The sequence below is a fragment of the Citrus sinensis genome, chromosome 6 (genome assembly GCF_022201045.2).
Source record: "Citrus sinensis cultivar Valencia sweet orange chromosome 6, DVS_A1.0, whole genome shotgun sequence".
In the NCBI taxonomy this organism is placed as follows: Eukaryota; Viridiplantae; Streptophyta; class Magnoliopsida; order Sapindales; family Rutaceae; genus Citrus; species Citrus sinensis.
Window position 1 is genome coordinate 11,034,547 of NC_068561.1, and position 17,791 is coordinate 11,052,337.

Genomic DNA, 17,791 nt, shown 5'->3' on the forward strand with positions numbered 1-17,791 from the left:
AATTTGTGAAAGAGATTGTATCTCTATTATTATTGAAGATTGATTAAGGAGTGTGAGCGTGCTACTAAATAAAAGTTTGAAAGACAGCATGAAGCGTGGTATTGTGTGCATTGCAGCCTGTATAATTAATTACTAGTGTTTGCGAGGCTCGACTTGCCTGTGAAGTACTTAGAATTTTGTATAGAAAGAATGGTAAAAATATGCGTACATATATATTTTCAATTCATATTAAAAATTAGGTATGATTTTTAGTTTAGATTATGATGTTATTAAACATGCAATCACTAATTGTATTATTGATTGTATTCTGATCATCTAATCGATAATTTTTATTGCTATTTTGAATAAACAAAATAACTATAATAATTTTTTTTTTGGGTTAAATTTTGATTGTATCCTATCCTCGGTTAATATTTTTCCAAGTTTTCTTAGCAAGGGCAGAAGACAAAATATTGATTAGCGAACGATGACTTCGAACTGGGTTTCAGATAAATCGTGTAATCAAGGAGCAGCTTTGTTTATTCTCTTAGGAATTTATGAATAGTAGCTTTTGGTTTGGTGGTTTATTAAACAAAAATGAGAGTTCAAATCTTGAATTGGGGTTTTGCATAACTGGGTATCATTTTATAATCTTGCTGGGGTTCCCAGAGAGTGGCACTTTAATCCCTTTTAGAAATTATTGTTATAACTTAGGGTACGTGATAAATTTTTTTTACGTTGTGTTATTCCCGATGTTAAAATCCTAACAGAAAAATAACAGTGTTCAAGAGTGAAAGAGACCTTTTAAGTTTTAACAAGCAAAATAACTAACACAGATTTCAAATAATCATTTTTCACGCGAAAATGTCACTTTACCATTTAACCGTGAATTTTCCTTTACTGTCTTAACACTAGTGATAATGCTAAACATTTATTAGCAACCTCAGTGGCTAAAATTATCAGGACCAAAGTGTTATCACCCTTTTGTTTAATTTTATTCGGTTATACCATTGTTAAGAATTTTTTTCACTTTTATTCATTTCTAAAACCTATCTGGTACTGAAATGCTGTAATTTTTTCAAAAAACTATGTTGACGAATAAAGTTATAGTAATTATTTTATTTGGTAAATCTTGGTTATATATATAGAATTTGATGATATTCATAAACATAATTATCAAAATTTATCAAATATTTTAATATTGGTAACAATTTGAGTTAAAATAAATTGAAAAAGCAGTTGGGCCAATTTTGAAAGCCCTGCTGACCCGTATGGTTTAGCAAGCGGGTGGGATCCTCGCTGCTTAACCAAACGGGCTCTTGTGTTGCAAATCAATAACAATGACCAATTTCAAAGCGACTCTTTTCATTTTCAGGAATTCAAAGACACCTCCCTTTCTTTTCCCAAGTCGAAATAGATGAGGAAATTTTTACAAGGAAATAGCATTGACCTTACAAATACAAGATATTAATTATTAATAACGCATTGGTGCACAAAATATCCAATGTTTGACTTGGGTTCAGAGCAATTTCTTATCTAGTCAAATTTTCAGAGCATTAAGTAAATACATTTTGAACAGCAGAAATGATATGTCAGTCGACCTTACTGATCCAAAATTTTGTTTCTTTATATATAACCCCTTCCCAGCTTAGAAACACAAAACTACAAGTTATATGCTCAATTTTGTTTCTGATTTTTGTTTTTCCTTTCTCTAGGATGTTTTGCAAACACTATACTGGCCATCAATCCGCACAACATCCTCCGTTTTATGCAATCAAAATTTATTTCACACAATAAAATATCTATTCTGAACTATCCTATGTTTGACATTCCACCAATTGTGTTGCCGAACGCCGGTATTCAAAACTCTTAATATATTAAAGTCGGAATCCAGAGAAAGAATATTGGCTTAGACTATGGATATAAGGTACACTACACAAGAGCGAAAAGTTATTCACATGGACATAGACAAGTGAATTAGCACATAAAAGACAACCATACATTTTTCAAATGTGAGCAGTAATCCCAAATATAAGAGAGACAAACCAAATAGAAAATCAAGCACCAAAAATCGTCCACAAAAGGCAAAAAATAATACCAAAAGCAAAAGCCAAAGTGAGGGAAATCAGCGAAGTAGCTTTCATATCATTTCACTTCTTCAGCACACTGCAAATAAATAAAGCACATTCCATCAGAATAAATTTTGGACAGTAAATCAAAATCTAATAACAATAGTAAAAGCATAGAGTAATGAATCTATTACATAAAAGTTTCAATGGGACAAATCTGAATCATGAAGGATCTGGGCAAATTAAATATGCCTCAACAAATGCATTTACCCCCGATTCTCCAAAGTAAATTCACTAGTTAATGAGTCCTCCCCCACACTTATCTATTTGGTAAATGGTGGACAGCAATCAGTTCAAAGGATTAATTCAAACTGGCAAATATAAACACATTATACTCTGCGCTGGTATATTTTGAGGACACTAGGATCAAAGCTTAAATGCAGTGACATCAAATTCTCTCTTTGCACTCAACATGAATTCATGGACCAATAATTTCTATCCCTCCTACTTTGTCAACTACCTCAACATCCAATAATCGAATTACTGAACATGCAACATGAGACTGACAACACCATTTAAAGTTATCCAACCAACTTGTCAACTTCACTACTTAAATACCTCAACCACAAAAATATCAATGACAGGAATTATAAATTTTTTCTACAGCTGCCAGAATGCCAGCATAAAACCATGCCATCAATTCTCAATCCTCAGACTTGGTTGTCCTTAGCAATAATAAAATTAGCATAAGAATTCCAAATCATGGAGATCTAACTGAATGGTCTGTTAAATTCTACATATTCCTCAACAAGGGCATATGGGGAAAGCTGACACACTTAAGTTGATAAAACAGTGGCGATGCATAAGTTTAAGCTTTTATGAAAGAGTAAAGTGCTTACTTGTATAAATAAGCAGCAATTCCCAGAATAATACACAGCAAAACTATGTCAATACAGAAATTTCGGCTAGACCTCAACTGGAACAGAACCAGAGATTATGTTAAAGAAACATACAACTGGAGACAGTTAGAGAAATATGGAATGCGAAATTCATAAGTTAAAGGTCATTACTTGAGTAACAGTGTGTTTAAGTCTAACATTAGTATTCTTAAGGTCAGCTGTAGCCCGGTCCACCTGTAAAGAGCAATGAAGATTGTTCAACATAAACTCTATACTGCAACAAGATAAGAGTTTTGAAAGCATAGAAGGATATAAAAGTGCTGCTGACCTTAGTGTCAATTTCATCCATCAAAGGAACTTGTCTATCCACTTCCTGCAAATCCCCTGAAGATGGTGAACAAAATGTATGCAAATTAACTAATAGTTTAATTCAAGCCAGAATACCTCGTTCATATCATGGGCCATATTCTTCAAAGTATCCAGGCCTTCTGAAATCATATCCAAACCTTGATCCTGTGTGATTGTCAAAACAGATAAATTTCAAAAACCCGGGCTGGAAAAGGCATAAATTAGGAACCATACATGCTTACTTTTAGTTTACAAAATCATGCTGAAAGAAGCTGCAACTTGAGATATGTGACTTGCCTGCTTCATTTTACGCATCTCATACTCTTGCCTGAATTGACTCGACTCCTCAGTTTGTTGAAAGTATTCATCATCAAACCGCCCATCTACACAACAGGTAAGTAGACAGCAAAAATGAATCACATAATTTCCACACTAATAACATTTTCATGTGACTATATAATCTTCAAAGAGCAAAATAGACATAAGGTAACTAAAAATTAATGGGAAAAAGTTTAAATGCTTAACAAAAATTTAGAAATTGACCCCCCCGCCCCAAAAAACAAAAAACTTCAAAAATATTCAAGTTAGGTGAAGATTGGCTTTGCAAAATGTAATGCAGTAATATTTTTCCATAACTTTTTGTTTTGGCATAAGAAAACTAACGTAAGTACTACATTGAATGCACAATTATTAGATTTTCTTGTACATTGAGAAACAATTTCTTTGTTAAAAGAGAAATACTGACATGTATATTAAAATCATATCGCAATAAAAGCCTATATATCCATTTAACAAATGTGATTTAAGGTCTGCAAAATGAATCCAAATAAAATCAACACTGCACCTGAATCAAACTTGATCTCGGTACGGGAAGCGGAAGCCCCCCAACCTCCACTTTGTTTTGGTGCAGCAGCAGTCCCATCTGGTATAGCTTGGATCCTATCAGGCAATGCAAGTACCAAGTCATTGCGAGCAACTAACTCTTCTGTTGAAAGCCCTTTAACCTGCAATAAATTGTAAGATTTATGCCATCAAGAACTAAGCAATATTGGTATACTATTGTTCAGGTGTATGATTCATTCAATAAAAACGGCTTCACCTGAGAAATGGACTGATACTAACACATTTCCTTTCTTTTCTTAGACATCACATCCCAAAATCAGTATGCAAGGAATAAACAGGCACTCAAATTATAACCATATGAATATTTACAAGCAATAACAAACAAAGGACTATGAAGTACGCAACCTCGACACATATTAACGTGTAGGTGATGAATCAGTCCATCAATGCATGGGTAGTTCAACACTCCTTATCAAAATCATGCAATTGTGGGTATAAATCTACATGCTACTTTTAGTGTCAAATGCATGCCTTAATAATGAACAGAATCTTTTAAAAATACTTCAACAAATAACTATTAAAAGAAATGTTGATACTAACCTTCTTGATGGCCAGTCTCTGCAACTTGGGGACCTCTTCTAACAATCGAGCCTTAGTCCTACGAATTTCAGCGTTCAAAGCCACCACAGATGCCCTGTTTTTTTCATTAGAAGCAGACTCCGCCTTCTGTAGATCAAAAACTCAAATTTCGGTAAATCAAACAAATAAAAAAAACAAAATTTAGCTAATCCCTAATCCGCAAAATGTAGGCATACAAAACCATAGATCTTCACATAAATTACTCTACTTTAACAACTAATTATCTTAAATTGATCTAAATCGGAAGATAATCACTCTTGTCTTCCTTCTCAGCTTTCTCAACAACTGAGCGCGAGCATAATTATTAAAGATAAATCGGAATTAAATTGGAATTTGAACTCGAGAAGAAACCTCACAGATCTTCAATTAACTCTATCTCAGATCCTATACTTGACTTTTTTTTTTACGCTAGTATGAGAAGTAGAGGAAGAGGTAGAAATGGAACTGACCTGAAGAGCTGCTTCGATGTCGGCCTCAACGGCACCGTATAGGCGAGCAAAGGCATCGTCTCCGGAGACATTGGTCTCCCTCTGCTTTTCGACGTCGTATTTGTCGTACTTCTTGCAGATCGAGTCTACTCTCGTTAATATGTCGATCACGCTCATTTTGAATAAATCACTTCAAAAATGGTGAGGATGAGAAGGAATAATTCAAAAAGGGAAGAGAAGGATTTGAGTTCAATTAATTTAATTTAATTTTTTTTTTTTTTTTAGTCGCAGTTAGTATTTGCAAGTGCGGGGGTAACCAACACCGGAAGTGAGAGAACTTGCCTGAGCCTACACTACATACTACAGCCTGTACAATTCCGCCTAGTAAACGCGTTCGCAAGCAAGGAAGGTCGATCCAGGAATGACACGTCGTTTAATTGCAATGGGCTTTTGAACGTCATGTCGTTTATTTACTAGAAATGGCTAATAATAAACGAGTAAACGACACCGCAGCGCCGCTCCGGTTGTTTTTACGGGCGCAAATTCAAAAAAACCAGTATTATTTGTCAATCGGTGTAATTTAAATTTTAAAATTTTTTGAGGTTTAAACGAATTTTTTTCAGACTAATTTTAGAAGACAGAATTAAATTGCCCCGGATTATATTTAGAATTAAATTAGGTTGAATTAGAATGGATTATACATAATTTTGTTTTTCTTTTGGTACAACTTTTGACAGGACTTTATTGAATTGAATTTAACGAGGTTATAATAACTATTTAAATGGAATAAATATTCTTAAATTATATTAATAATAATTGAATTTAAAAATTTAGTATTCAACATTATTGTAAATAAATAATTAAATTTTTTATATTTAATATTCAATACTAGTCTAATAAATTTTGACATTTAATATAGTAAAAAATTATAGATTAAAACAATTACAAAGTTAATTTTTTACAATTAATATACGTAATATATTAGTTATATTAAGGAAAAAAGAGTGATAAATAGAACAACTTTTCACCAAGTCTTGTCCTATCTAAGGTAGAGGTGGCAAAAATATCCGTCCGGTCCGGACCCGGACCGTATCCGGGCATTGCGGGCTGGGTAATACCCGGCTCAGGTATGAAGCTGGGTCGGTCTTGGGCATCACTTGATAAACCCGACACCCGGATTTTATTAAAAAAATTATAAAATATATATTATTTTAAATATTTTATATTTATTTGACTCATTTATTATACATATATAAAGTTTTAAACACTTAAAGTTTATATTTTCATGTCAAATTTTATTGAAATAAATTTAAAACTTATAAAATTACCAAAAAATAAAAAATATATACACATAAAATATTAAAAAATATAAAATTCGGGTACCTGGATTAAAACCCGGCTCGGACCGGTTGCATCCGGGTAAGGTCCGGTCATGGCAATACCTAGACCTGACCCGGGGTTTTGCCATCTCTAATCTAAGGAAAAACCCACATGAATAAATAAATAAGAATTAATAGTTCCATCTTAGACTAAAATTTGGACAAATAAACTAGTCTGATAGCCAAATCTTTTTTTTTTTTTTGAAAAGAAATTATGCCTTTCATAGAATTAACTTGAGCACAAACACATAATGTCTGTTGGAATTTCATCCAACCATAATACAATTTTCTTCTTTTGCAAGGCTAATTTGACTAACTTATGAGCTATGTCATTACAATTCCTAGAGATGTGATGAGCTTTGAAGTTATGGAAATTCTTCCTTTTCTCCAGAATTTCAAAGATCAACCAGAAGATTTCAGCCATATTGCTTGTCTTCTTGTTTACTAGTTCAACTACTTCCAGTGAATCAGATTCGAAAATTCCAGCAGTAACACCAGCTTTTAAAGCTACCTATAAGCCCCACTCCATGGCTGCAGCTTCAACCATTGCCACATTCCTAGAAAACTTAGCAGTTTTAACAGTAGCAGCTTCGCAATTTCCTTCTGAATCTCTAATCACCACCCCTAAGCCTGTCACTTGATTCTCAGCATCCACATTTATTTTTTCCCAACCCTTTGGTAGAGGGCACCATTGATTATACTCCTCTACCTTCTGACTTGCAACATATGTCATCTCAGGTTGTTTAACTCTCCTAAATGATTCTACCACAGATTCTGCCCATGCAACTACTCTGATTGGATTTTCTTTTTTACCCTCAAACAACCATTTATTTCTTGCATTCCAAATAACCCATAGTAGAGCAGCCACTGAAGCTCCATCCCTTTTAGCTTGTTACTGGGGTAAAGCTTGCAGCAACCTAATTACATCCTGGTTTTGCTCTCCTTGAGAGCCACCTGTCAATTGAGAATAATTCCAAATCTTCCTTGCCATTTTGCAATCCAGTAAAGCATGCGAAATGGACTCCATTTTGCAGCGGCATAATTGGCAAGTTGGTACCTATAGAACTCTCTGCTTCCATAAATTTTTCGCTGTTGGCAGTAGGTCATGAGCCGCTCTTCACAAGAAGATTTTCACCTTTTCTGGGATTTCAAGCTTCCGAATCATATTCCATTGGAAACAAGTGGAACAGCTTGGTGATCTGGGAACTTTTTTTGCATACCCACTTGATAGCCATTCTTGACAAAATAAGTACCTCTCTTGTCGTAGTGCCATATTAGCTTATCTTCCTTTAGCCTTCTCGGCAGCTGGATTTGAGAGATAGCTGCTATATCTTCTGCTGTGAAATGCTCCAAGAGCAAATTTTCCTTCCAATTTTGTTCATTATCAATCAACTCTGCCACTATGATGTCTAGCATCATCATTGGGGCTGAAATTGGCTTAAAGGTTGATGGTTTGGGAATCCAATTGTTTTTATACACCTTCACATTCTTCCCATCTCCAATTCTCCATCTAGACCCTTTTTAAATCACCTGCCTCCCCCACAAAACACTTCTCCAAATGAAGGATTGTTTTGACCCCATACTTGCATCCATAAAGCCTGTATGTTTAAAATACATAGCTTTCAAAACTTTTGCAACAGCGAGTTTGGAAACTGAAGAATTCTCCACCATTGCTTTGCAACAAGAGCTTGATTAAAGCTTGAAAGGTCTCTGAATCCCAAACCACCTCTAACTTTGGCATGACTCATCTTCTCCCACCTCGCTCAATTGATGATCTTCTTCTCTTGCTTAGTTCCCCACCAAAACCTAGCCACTGCTCTTTGGATATCCTCACATAGCCCCATGGAAATTTTGAAAACACTCATAGCATATGATGGGATTGCTTGTGCAACAGCTTCAATCAGTATCTCCTTACCTCCACTTGAGAAATACTTATGTTGCCAACTACCAATTTTGTTCAAAACTCTGAGCTTGATTTCCTTGAAAAAACTCTTAGTCTTTCTCCCTATCATTGAAGGTAGGCCTAAGTACTTTTCATGCCAAGACACCACTTGCAGTTGAAAGATGTCTTTAATGGCTGAAATCTATTCATCCTTGGTGCTCCCCGCTGAAGTACATAGAAGATTTTTCAAAATTAAAGATTTGTCTGGATGCTATGCCATAGCACTCGAATAAGGCTTTTAAGTGTTTGCAGTTCTCCACTGTTGCTCTAGTAAAAATAAAGTTGTCATCCACAAATAAGAGGTGGGAGGTCTTTGTATCTTTGCCAAAATGAATTCGATGGATAAGTTTTTGGTGTTCTGCCTGCTCTAGAAGGCTTGAGAAAGCCTCAGCGCATAATATGAAGAGGTAGGGGGATAGAGGGCACCCTTGTCTGAGCCCCTTTTGGGGATGAATTACCCCTGTTGTTGTTCTATTAATAACAACAGAAAAAGAAACTATAGTGATACAATGCATAATTAAGTCAACCCATTTGCTAGAGAAACCTAACTTCAGTATTGTGTGCTTAAAAAAATCTCACTCCACTCTATCGTAAGCCTTGCTAATGTCCAATTTCAAAGCCACCAGCCCGTGTTTTTTCCCTTTACTGTGTCTAATTTTATGCAAACATTCATAACCAACAATGATATTATCAGTAATCAGACGATTGGGAATGAATGCACTTTGAGTTGGGGATTTGACTTGGTGGAGGATATGCTTTAGTCTATTTGCAATTGTTTTGGCTACAATTCTATAAATGACATTACACAGGCTTATGGGTTTAAAATCTATTACCGTCTGTGTGATTTGAGTTTTCAGAATCAATACAATGTGTGTGTGATTAAGTGGAGAGATTGTGCCTCTATCATTTAGGATGTGGAGGTAGGTAGAGATAACACCTCGTTTTACTGAGCCTCAATGCTTTTGAAATAAGGTTGCTGGCAGTCCATCCAATCCCAGAGCTTTTATTGGACACATTTGGGAAAGTGATGTTGTTATCTCTTCCTCTATAAAAGGCTTGTCCAAATGGCTGTTTATCTCCGAGTCCACCTTCGGTTTCAATCGTTCAAGGGCAGCCTCTATTTGCATTTCTATTGGATTGGAAGTTGCAAAGAGGTGTTTGAAATATTCACCAAATGCCCTCTCAATCTCCTCTCAATCTTTCATCCACTCTTCCTGCCGATTTAGAATTCCCCAAATTCGATTCTTCCTTTTTTTGGAGGAGGCTTTTACATGAAAAAATTTCATGTTTTTGTCTCCCTTATTCAACCAATCTGCCCGAGATCTCTACTTTCAATATACTTCCTCATCTAACAGCAGCTTCTCAATCTGTTCCTCTGTGTTTTTAATCTTGTTTACTTCTTCATTTTGTTTATACTGATACTTCAAATTTGAAAGTTTTTTCTTCAGCTATTTCAGCTTTTCTTTCTTGCCATCAAATTCCTTCCTACTCCATATCTGCAGTTGTGCCATTGAATTATTAACAGCCCTCTTGAAAGTTTCAACTAGATCTTCCTCACCCTAGCTTCTACACTCTATCCATTCTCGTCTCACTATTCTTTTGCATTCTTCATATGGTCTCCACATGTCCTCATAGTGGAGTCTTTGACAGGATTTCTTTTGGTGCCAATTAAACCGTGTCTTTTCTTGCATCTCTAACATAACGGGGCTGTGGTCTGAGCACCAAGAATTCAAGTTTGTCACCATAAGCTTATAAGAATTTTGCTCTCAATCCTCACTCCCTAAAAACCTATCAAGCCTTTCTTCGATCAAATGGGGTCCATATCTTTTATTAGACCACATAAAAGGATAGCCCTTGCAACTTAAGTCTACTAAATTACATTCATTCACCGCCTCTCTAAACTCAGCCATCATGTTCGAGTTTCTATCATTGCTCCCTATTTTTTCATTCAAGTTCAATATTTTATTAAAATTGCCAAAGCACAACCAAGGATAGTTAAACAAACCTGCTAGCCTCCTTAGTAACGTCCAGGTATACAGTTTTTGCATTAATTCTGGATGACTGTGTATTCCAGTGCATTTCCAATTATTCCCTTTCACCCCATAAATCACAGCATTTATATTATGGTTGTTGTACGATACAATATTGACATCAATTTCATCATTTCATAACAAAGCCAAACCGCCCCCCATCCCGATTCTTCCCACCTTAAGGCAGTTCTCAAAGCCTAGAGTTTTTCCCATATTTGTCTACCCCCACTGGCCTCCAGGCTTGTTGTAAAGTTGTTCTAATACCTTCGTGACTGATACTTCTTGTAGTAAGGATTTTGCCCACCAAGCAGCCTACCACAATCTTAACTCCTTTTTCATTCATATTGCCCCCAAATATAATTTTGTCTTCTTCCTCTTCTTCAAGGGTTATTGCACTACACTTCTTAAATAATTCATTTGTTTCCATTCTTTAAAGGAGGATCTAAATAACTTTAATGCAACGTAACCACCTTACCAGCTTCGTTTCTTTTATGTTCTTGACTCTTCACTCTTGACTCTTCACTCTTGTTTCTGTTTTCTCACACTCCTAATCGATTAATACTCACACCTACCCTTTAGTCCCAATTTAAGATTGAGGTCTCTGAAGAAAAAAAGAAAAGAAAGAGTAAAACTAAAGTCAAATTTACGCCCAACTAGTGTGCAGCTTTCCGAACCATAAGGATCCAAAATTTACTTCCATTCAGTGTTCTCTCATTCAGAGAGAAAACACTCTCGAAGGAAGATCCAGTAGAGCTGGACTTAACTTATAATGGAGTCTTCTGGCTATTGATCAGTAGTTTGTCTAATAGCCAAACCTAATGTCAAATAGAATTAATTTTTTTGTCCTAAAATCTAATTCAAGCACATAATTTATCCAACTCCTAAATATAGTATAATTTTATAATCTATAAATATATCATGATATGAGCTTTATTGAAAACTGAGATTGACTCGAAAATTTACTTTTATTAACGAGAAGAAAATCCTTATTATTCCATATTTTTGCAAAAGATAGAATGAGTTACTAATTAAAACACCTATTCGCCATCGGGATGGGCGCCCAATAGCATAATTTAAGTGATTTTAAAGAAGGAATGACATACATCCTAATTTTATCATAGTTTCCAAAGTAACCAAAGGGAAATTATCTATCCAACACTCGTCATTAGAGTTCATGAACACACATCCTGTTCTTGGACTGTTAAAATCATGACGCAATTTAACAATTGATTGACACTAAAAAATGATAATTTAAAAATGTATATATTAATAAGTGTAAAATTATCATTTTTTTCATTTTTAGTATTAATTAATGCGCTCATTATTCTTAAATTATTTTAATACTTCCCTAATAAATTCTTATGTTAAAAATAATTTGTAATATGTTAATTTTTATATTGTAAATATTTCAAGAATAAAGAGGGAATTAGAACAAAAAGCGGGAATAAATAAGAATTGTTGAGGTTATTTGGAATATATTATTGAGGAGATGTAATTAATAAAAAAAAGAAAAAAGTGAGCAAACATGTTTGTGATGGTTAGGTGACCATTTTGCCACTTGACCATCACACTTTTCTATGTAACTATATATTAAAAAATAAAATAATAAATAAAAAAGATGTGCCCCTTACCTTTTAAAGGAAAGGAGAGGAAGGGAATGGAGGAAGCTAAGACTGAGCATTAAGTGAAATTTCCTCTATTGTGTATTTTATTTTCTTGTAATATATTTTAGAAATTTATTAAATAAAATAAGTGTTTTGTTTTTCAATATGAGTGGCTAATGTTCTAAACTGAAGTGAAAGGTGAAGTTCAAGGATTCAGATTATTGATTAATTACTCTCTCAAGTGAGTCTTAAAGTTTATTTTATTTGTTGTATTTTTTTTCTTTTATCAGTTTCTTTTATGTCATGTTAATTTATAGATCTATTTATGTGGTATTTTGACATAATGTCAATACTTCAATATAGTTGTGGTACATTAAGTACTTGGTTCCATATTTATCACACTAATGGTTAGTTAAGAATTAAATGACATAATAATTAACTGAAAAAATAAATGTAAAATACAAATATAAGAGAGTTGTTATAATCATAATTTGAAATTTGAGAGTAGATCTCGTAACCTTAGCAGATTGATTCCTATTAATTTCTTTTTCCGCATTTAATTTTCTTTATTTAATAAATTGGCTACTAAATATTTAATTCTCTGTTGTTTGACCCTAGACTTTCCGGGTTATATTATAACTAAACATTCTTACACTTAGGAGTAAACAATATTTGTGAGTCATTATCAGTGATGGAGGTAAACATTTTTGTAACAATTGATTTAAGTCCTTAATGAAGAAATGGAATTACACATAAAGTTGCTACATTTTATCACCCTCAAACAAGTGGTTAAGTTGAATTAGCAAATAGAGAGATAAAACTAATTTTGTAAAAGACAGTTAACACAAACCATAAAGATTGGTCTCTTCAATTGACTGGTGCACTTTAGGCGTATCATACTGCATTTAAAACATTTTTAAGAAAGTCATCTTATCGGCTTGTTTATGGTAAACTTTGCCACTTATCAGTTGAACTTGAACATAAATCATTTTGGGTTATTAAAGCTTTTAATGCAAATCTTGATGGTGCTAGTAATGTGCTTAAATTACAATTGAAAAAACTTGAGGAATTAAGAAATGATGCATATGAGAATTCTAGAATTATTAAGGCAAAAACCAAAGTTTTTCATGATGAAAGAATTTTTCAGAAAATATTTTAGATTGGTAAAAAAATACTACTTTATAACTCTTGTCTTCATTTGCTTCCAAGTAAGTTAAAATTAAAGTGGAGTGGTCCATTTGTTGTAAAAAATATATATCCATATGGGGCCATAGAAATTAAGAATCCAAAGGATGATATCACATTTAAAGTTAATAGTCAAATATTGAAATCATATATAGAATACCAACCATGTGACGCAGACACTAAAATCAATTTTAGTGACCTACCAAATCTTGACTAAGTCTTTTTTTTTTTTAACTTTTTTGTCATTTTGCTTTACTGTTACTTTACCGTTAGGGTTATTTAATTTTTTATTTCTTGAATAGAGCGCATTTCGTTGTTTTTTTTAGTATGTTTATTTGACAATTGTGTTTCATTTTACCGTTTTTTATCATTGTCATGTGTATCTACATGAGAAGGATCATTTTCAAACATCTTAGAGAAGTTTTACGTTTAAAATTTTACCTAAGAAGCTTTCTCCGAGTTTGTAAATCACATCTTATTTGAGATTTATGACCACCAGTATTAATATCTTACGTTGACGATCTATAAAGACAACTCAAAGAAATAGAGGGTAGTATTTTTGAACTCCAATTGGAACTTGAGGTAAATTTAATAAAAAGATGAAGGTCGGTTACATGTTTGATTACATTCATTATGTGTTTTTATTTTGTTGTTTTCCTTCAGTTTTGACTTAATTTTGCGGATTTGATTCTTTGATAAGTTTTGATTCACTTTCCCGCATGAATGATGGATAATAGTACTCCGTGACTTTTTAAGTCGGCATTTTCAATTTCCTAGAATAATTGAAACCCCAAAATCAAGTATAGAAGAAATACAATATAAATTGCATAAACGTTTTCCTTCTATCCCTCAAAATACTCTTTAGAAGATTTACAAAATTCGTTGTGAACGACTGTGTTTGTTAATGATCAATGTGATTCCTGCTGATATTTATTGGTTAATTGAAGCAAATGTTCAATTGGCAGGTGAGTTTTCTGATCCATTGTTTCTTACATGTCTGGTTTTGGTAAAAGCACATTTATTAAAAGAAAGAAAAGATTAGCAACTTGACTCTAATTGTACTAACTATATAAAACTTGCTTGCAATAAATCACGTTGTAAAACTTTAGGAATGGTTTTTCTAAGTCGTGAAGATAAAATCAACTTCTTTAAGGATGGCATGAGTAAAGAATTGTTAGATGATATCTTACGATCTCTTGAAACGCATCTGAGCGGATATGTGTCCAAAAAGAAAGTGCACGATTTGGTCTTGGGAATCTGACTTAAAAAACTCTGTTTGTCGGTTTATAAGAAAACTGGGTGGGAAGCCTATTCTCAACTCATAGAGAGCGTTCAAGCCGTTACTAGACGTAAAATCAGAGGAAAATGGGAGCCAAAATCACAACTACCAGTAAATATTTTTTTATTTTACAATTCTTTTATCTTTTGAATTGTCACATCATCATCACCATCATCATTATTATTATGATTATTATCATTATTATTATTAGGTGTGATTTTATATCTAATCACTGTTTACTTTTTCTTTTTGCTTTTTTTTTTATTTGCTTTTGAATTATTGAACTCAGACTTTACGCATCATTTGACAAACACACCACCCCACTTACACTTGTGTATCATTGTGTCCATCACCAAGATCTTTAAATATGTGCTCATTTTTAAGCACTCACAAATTATTATTTTTTAGAATTGTTCCAATGGCAGCACCTTCGAACAAACAACTTAAGAATATTTGTATGCTTTCTAGATTTTGTTATGGAAAGTATAAGGAGTTCGTTCAGACAGCTGTAGATCTTAGTCATGGTATAACAAAGAGAAAATTACATCTTATATATGAAAGAGGTGATCGAGGGCTATCAAAACTTGTCTTATAAGTTGTTTTCGTTATAAACCTTCTTTTTTTTTTTTAACAATCACAATTTTCGTCATTTGAAATAATTTTATCGTTACAAATAACAATTTTACATTAAAACATGTTAAGTCAATACATAAGTTTGTACTTATATTAAAAAAATAAAAACGAAAGTTGCCACCAATTTAAAAAAAAACCAAAAAAAAAAGAGCTTGTTACTAGAAATAGAAAGAATACTCACGACACAATAATAAAAAATTGTGCGCATTGTAAGTAACACTATTGTGATGTAAGCATATACTAAATGACATCTATACATGTTGGGTTGATGAAATGATGTTATAAGAATTAAGGAAGATAAACATAAGATATAAAAATTAAGTTGGTAATTAGTTTTGTGTATATGTTTCACAAAGCCGCTCTTGTTTATTGTACGTTTTGTGTGCTTGTCCAAAATATATGATAGATTCTTGATGAAATGTAAATGACTAATACGAATATGAGAGCATATACAATAAAGTGAAAAAAATGCGATGCACATCCTATGACAATTTTGTAACAAATATGATGATAATAATTAATAAACTAATTCTTTACAATGGTTCTTTTGTTTTTATACAAATTAATGTTCTGATCATAAGGGTGTTCAGAATTCAAATTGAACCAATCAAATTAAATGGTCTAATTCAAATTAATCCAATTTTTATAATTTTTACTTTGTGATCGAATAGGATTTGATCATAATTTGTAAAATCCAATTACAAGATTAAACTATTTAATTATCTTTCTAAATCTAATATAAACCAATACAATCCGTTGCATATATATCATTTACCTTTCTAAAAGTAAACACGTACGTAAGTGAAGTTCATGGTTAAGTGCTAAGTACATTTAATACTTATTAATTTCACTTTCTTACGAGCACTACTATTAAGAAAAATTTTAACTTTATTTGTTTCGTCTTTATCAAAAAGTAGCCAAGTAAGTTTGATAATTGTTAAATTTATTTTTCTCTGTGAAACAAGCTAAGTGGAGAATAATATTTGGTAGGTAAGCATTATATCGTGTATGTTTCATACCCATAAATGCAAGTCAATTCCATTATCGATGAAATTATTTAATTACTGACTTTTTTTCGGGAGGATTCCGTCAATGAAATTATAATATGCTTTCATTTCATGAAATTTAATTAAAGACAAGAAATGCTCCTTAGTTTGGCAATGGACCATTTTGTGAGAGGGTATCATACGAAATCTTATAAATTATTAAAATAAATTGTGCATGCTTTAACTCTAAGCTATTTTTATAATTTATCCAAAGCCCACAGAGAGAGATGGTGGTTAAAGTCTACGAACCCATTGTCAAATATATAAATAATTTCTAGCATATTTCTTAAATGGGTTCGCTTTTATTGCAACAAGTGTTATAAATTTTCATTTTTTTTCCTTAACAATTACAATTTTTCGTCATTTGAAATAATTTTATCGTTACAAATAATAAGTTAATACATAAATGTTTGTATTTATATTTTAAAAAAAGGTTACCACCAATTCCCAAAAAAAAAAAAGAAAGAAAAAACTTGTTACTACAGGTAGAAAGAACACTCACGGCACAGTAATAAAAATTTATGCACTTTGAAAGTAACACCTATTGCAATGTAAATATATACTCAATGACAGTTGTATTTGAAAAAGTTAATATCAAATTCATTTGATCATTAACAAATATTTCTATAAGGATAACTTGACTTGTTGAACTCTTGTATGGAAGATTGGAAGACAAATAAGTTTAATAAATTTAATAGTTTTAGTATTTGTAAAAATTTTCAGTGGCCAATATAGAAAATTCTAAAAGAAAAAAAAAAAAAAGAGGACATGTTTTGTTCGGTTGCTTGGGTAATTCAAAATGGCAATAGTTTGGTCAAGTTTTAGTGGGTTAGGTGACGGTACCGTTCATGCTCTGCCACTAATTGAAATACCCATTCCATGTATCATAGTTGGACATAATCCAAGCATGACGATGATACGTAATATTCAAAAAATTTTAAAAAAAAAAGTGTGACGGTATGATTCATTCACATTCAAAATTAAATATTAATTTATTATAAATTTTGAAATAGACAAGTGAGAAAATTATTCTTTTATATTTAAAAAAATCTAAGAACTTTTAATTAAAAAATTTTAATTCTCTTATTCTTAAAGATGAGTACCATCTACTTAAATTAAATTAATGTGTTCACCATTTTTAAATAATTTCCCTTTCTCCTTTATTCTTTTTTAATAGTTACAATCAATATGAATCTACTAAGGTTTTATATAGATATATTTGTAGTATGGGCAACTTTTTTTTTTAATACTAGTTTAAAAATCTACTCTCCCTATTAATTATACTGGTTTAAAGGCCAATTTGGTAATAATATAAGTTTTAAAATAATTGTCGATAACTGGCTTATAGAAATAATCAACTATGAAGAGAATTAGTTAAATATTTGGTTAAATTTATTTTTAAAAGTAATGTGAATTTTAAAAATAATCATATGTATTTAGTAAATCTTACTATTAAACTATTGTAAAAATATAAATGAGTAAATTGGA

At 32.3% G+C, this 17,791-nt stretch overlaps 1 protein-coding gene across 2 annotated transcripts; it reads right to left on the minus strand.

Annotated features, from left to right (window-relative positions):
• Nucleotides 1-1,642: 1,642 nt before the first annotated feature.
• LOC102607068 (syntaxin-71) lies at nucleotides 1,643-5,573 on the minus strand. 2 transcript variants are annotated; one of them, XR_008055841.1, is made up of 10 exons: nucleotides 5,227-5,573; nucleotides 4,739-4,864; nucleotides 4,140-4,299; nucleotides 3,593-3,678; nucleotides 3,392-3,460; nucleotides 3,276-3,320; nucleotides 3,119-3,181; nucleotides 2,948-3,024; nucleotides 2,078-2,145; nucleotides 1,643-1,911 (listed from the first exon to the last, which is right to left on the minus strand). XR_008055841.1 is itself a non-coding variant. In XM_006480555.4 (9 exons), exons 1-9 carry the CDS (start codon nucleotides 5,380-5,382, stop codon nucleotides 2,130-2,132), a joined length of 798 nt encoding a protein of 265 aa, XP_006480618.1. In that variant the 5' UTR covers nucleotides 5,383-5,572; the 3' UTR covers nucleotides 1,919-2,129. The 2 variants fall into 2 exon arrangements, 1 of the variants encoding a protein (XP_006480618.1); XM_006480555.4 differs by lacking the exon at nucleotides 1,643-1,911 and having other exon boundaries at nucleotides 1,919-2,145; nucleotides 5,227-5,572.
• Nucleotides 5,574-17,791: the final 12,218 nt, after the last annotated feature.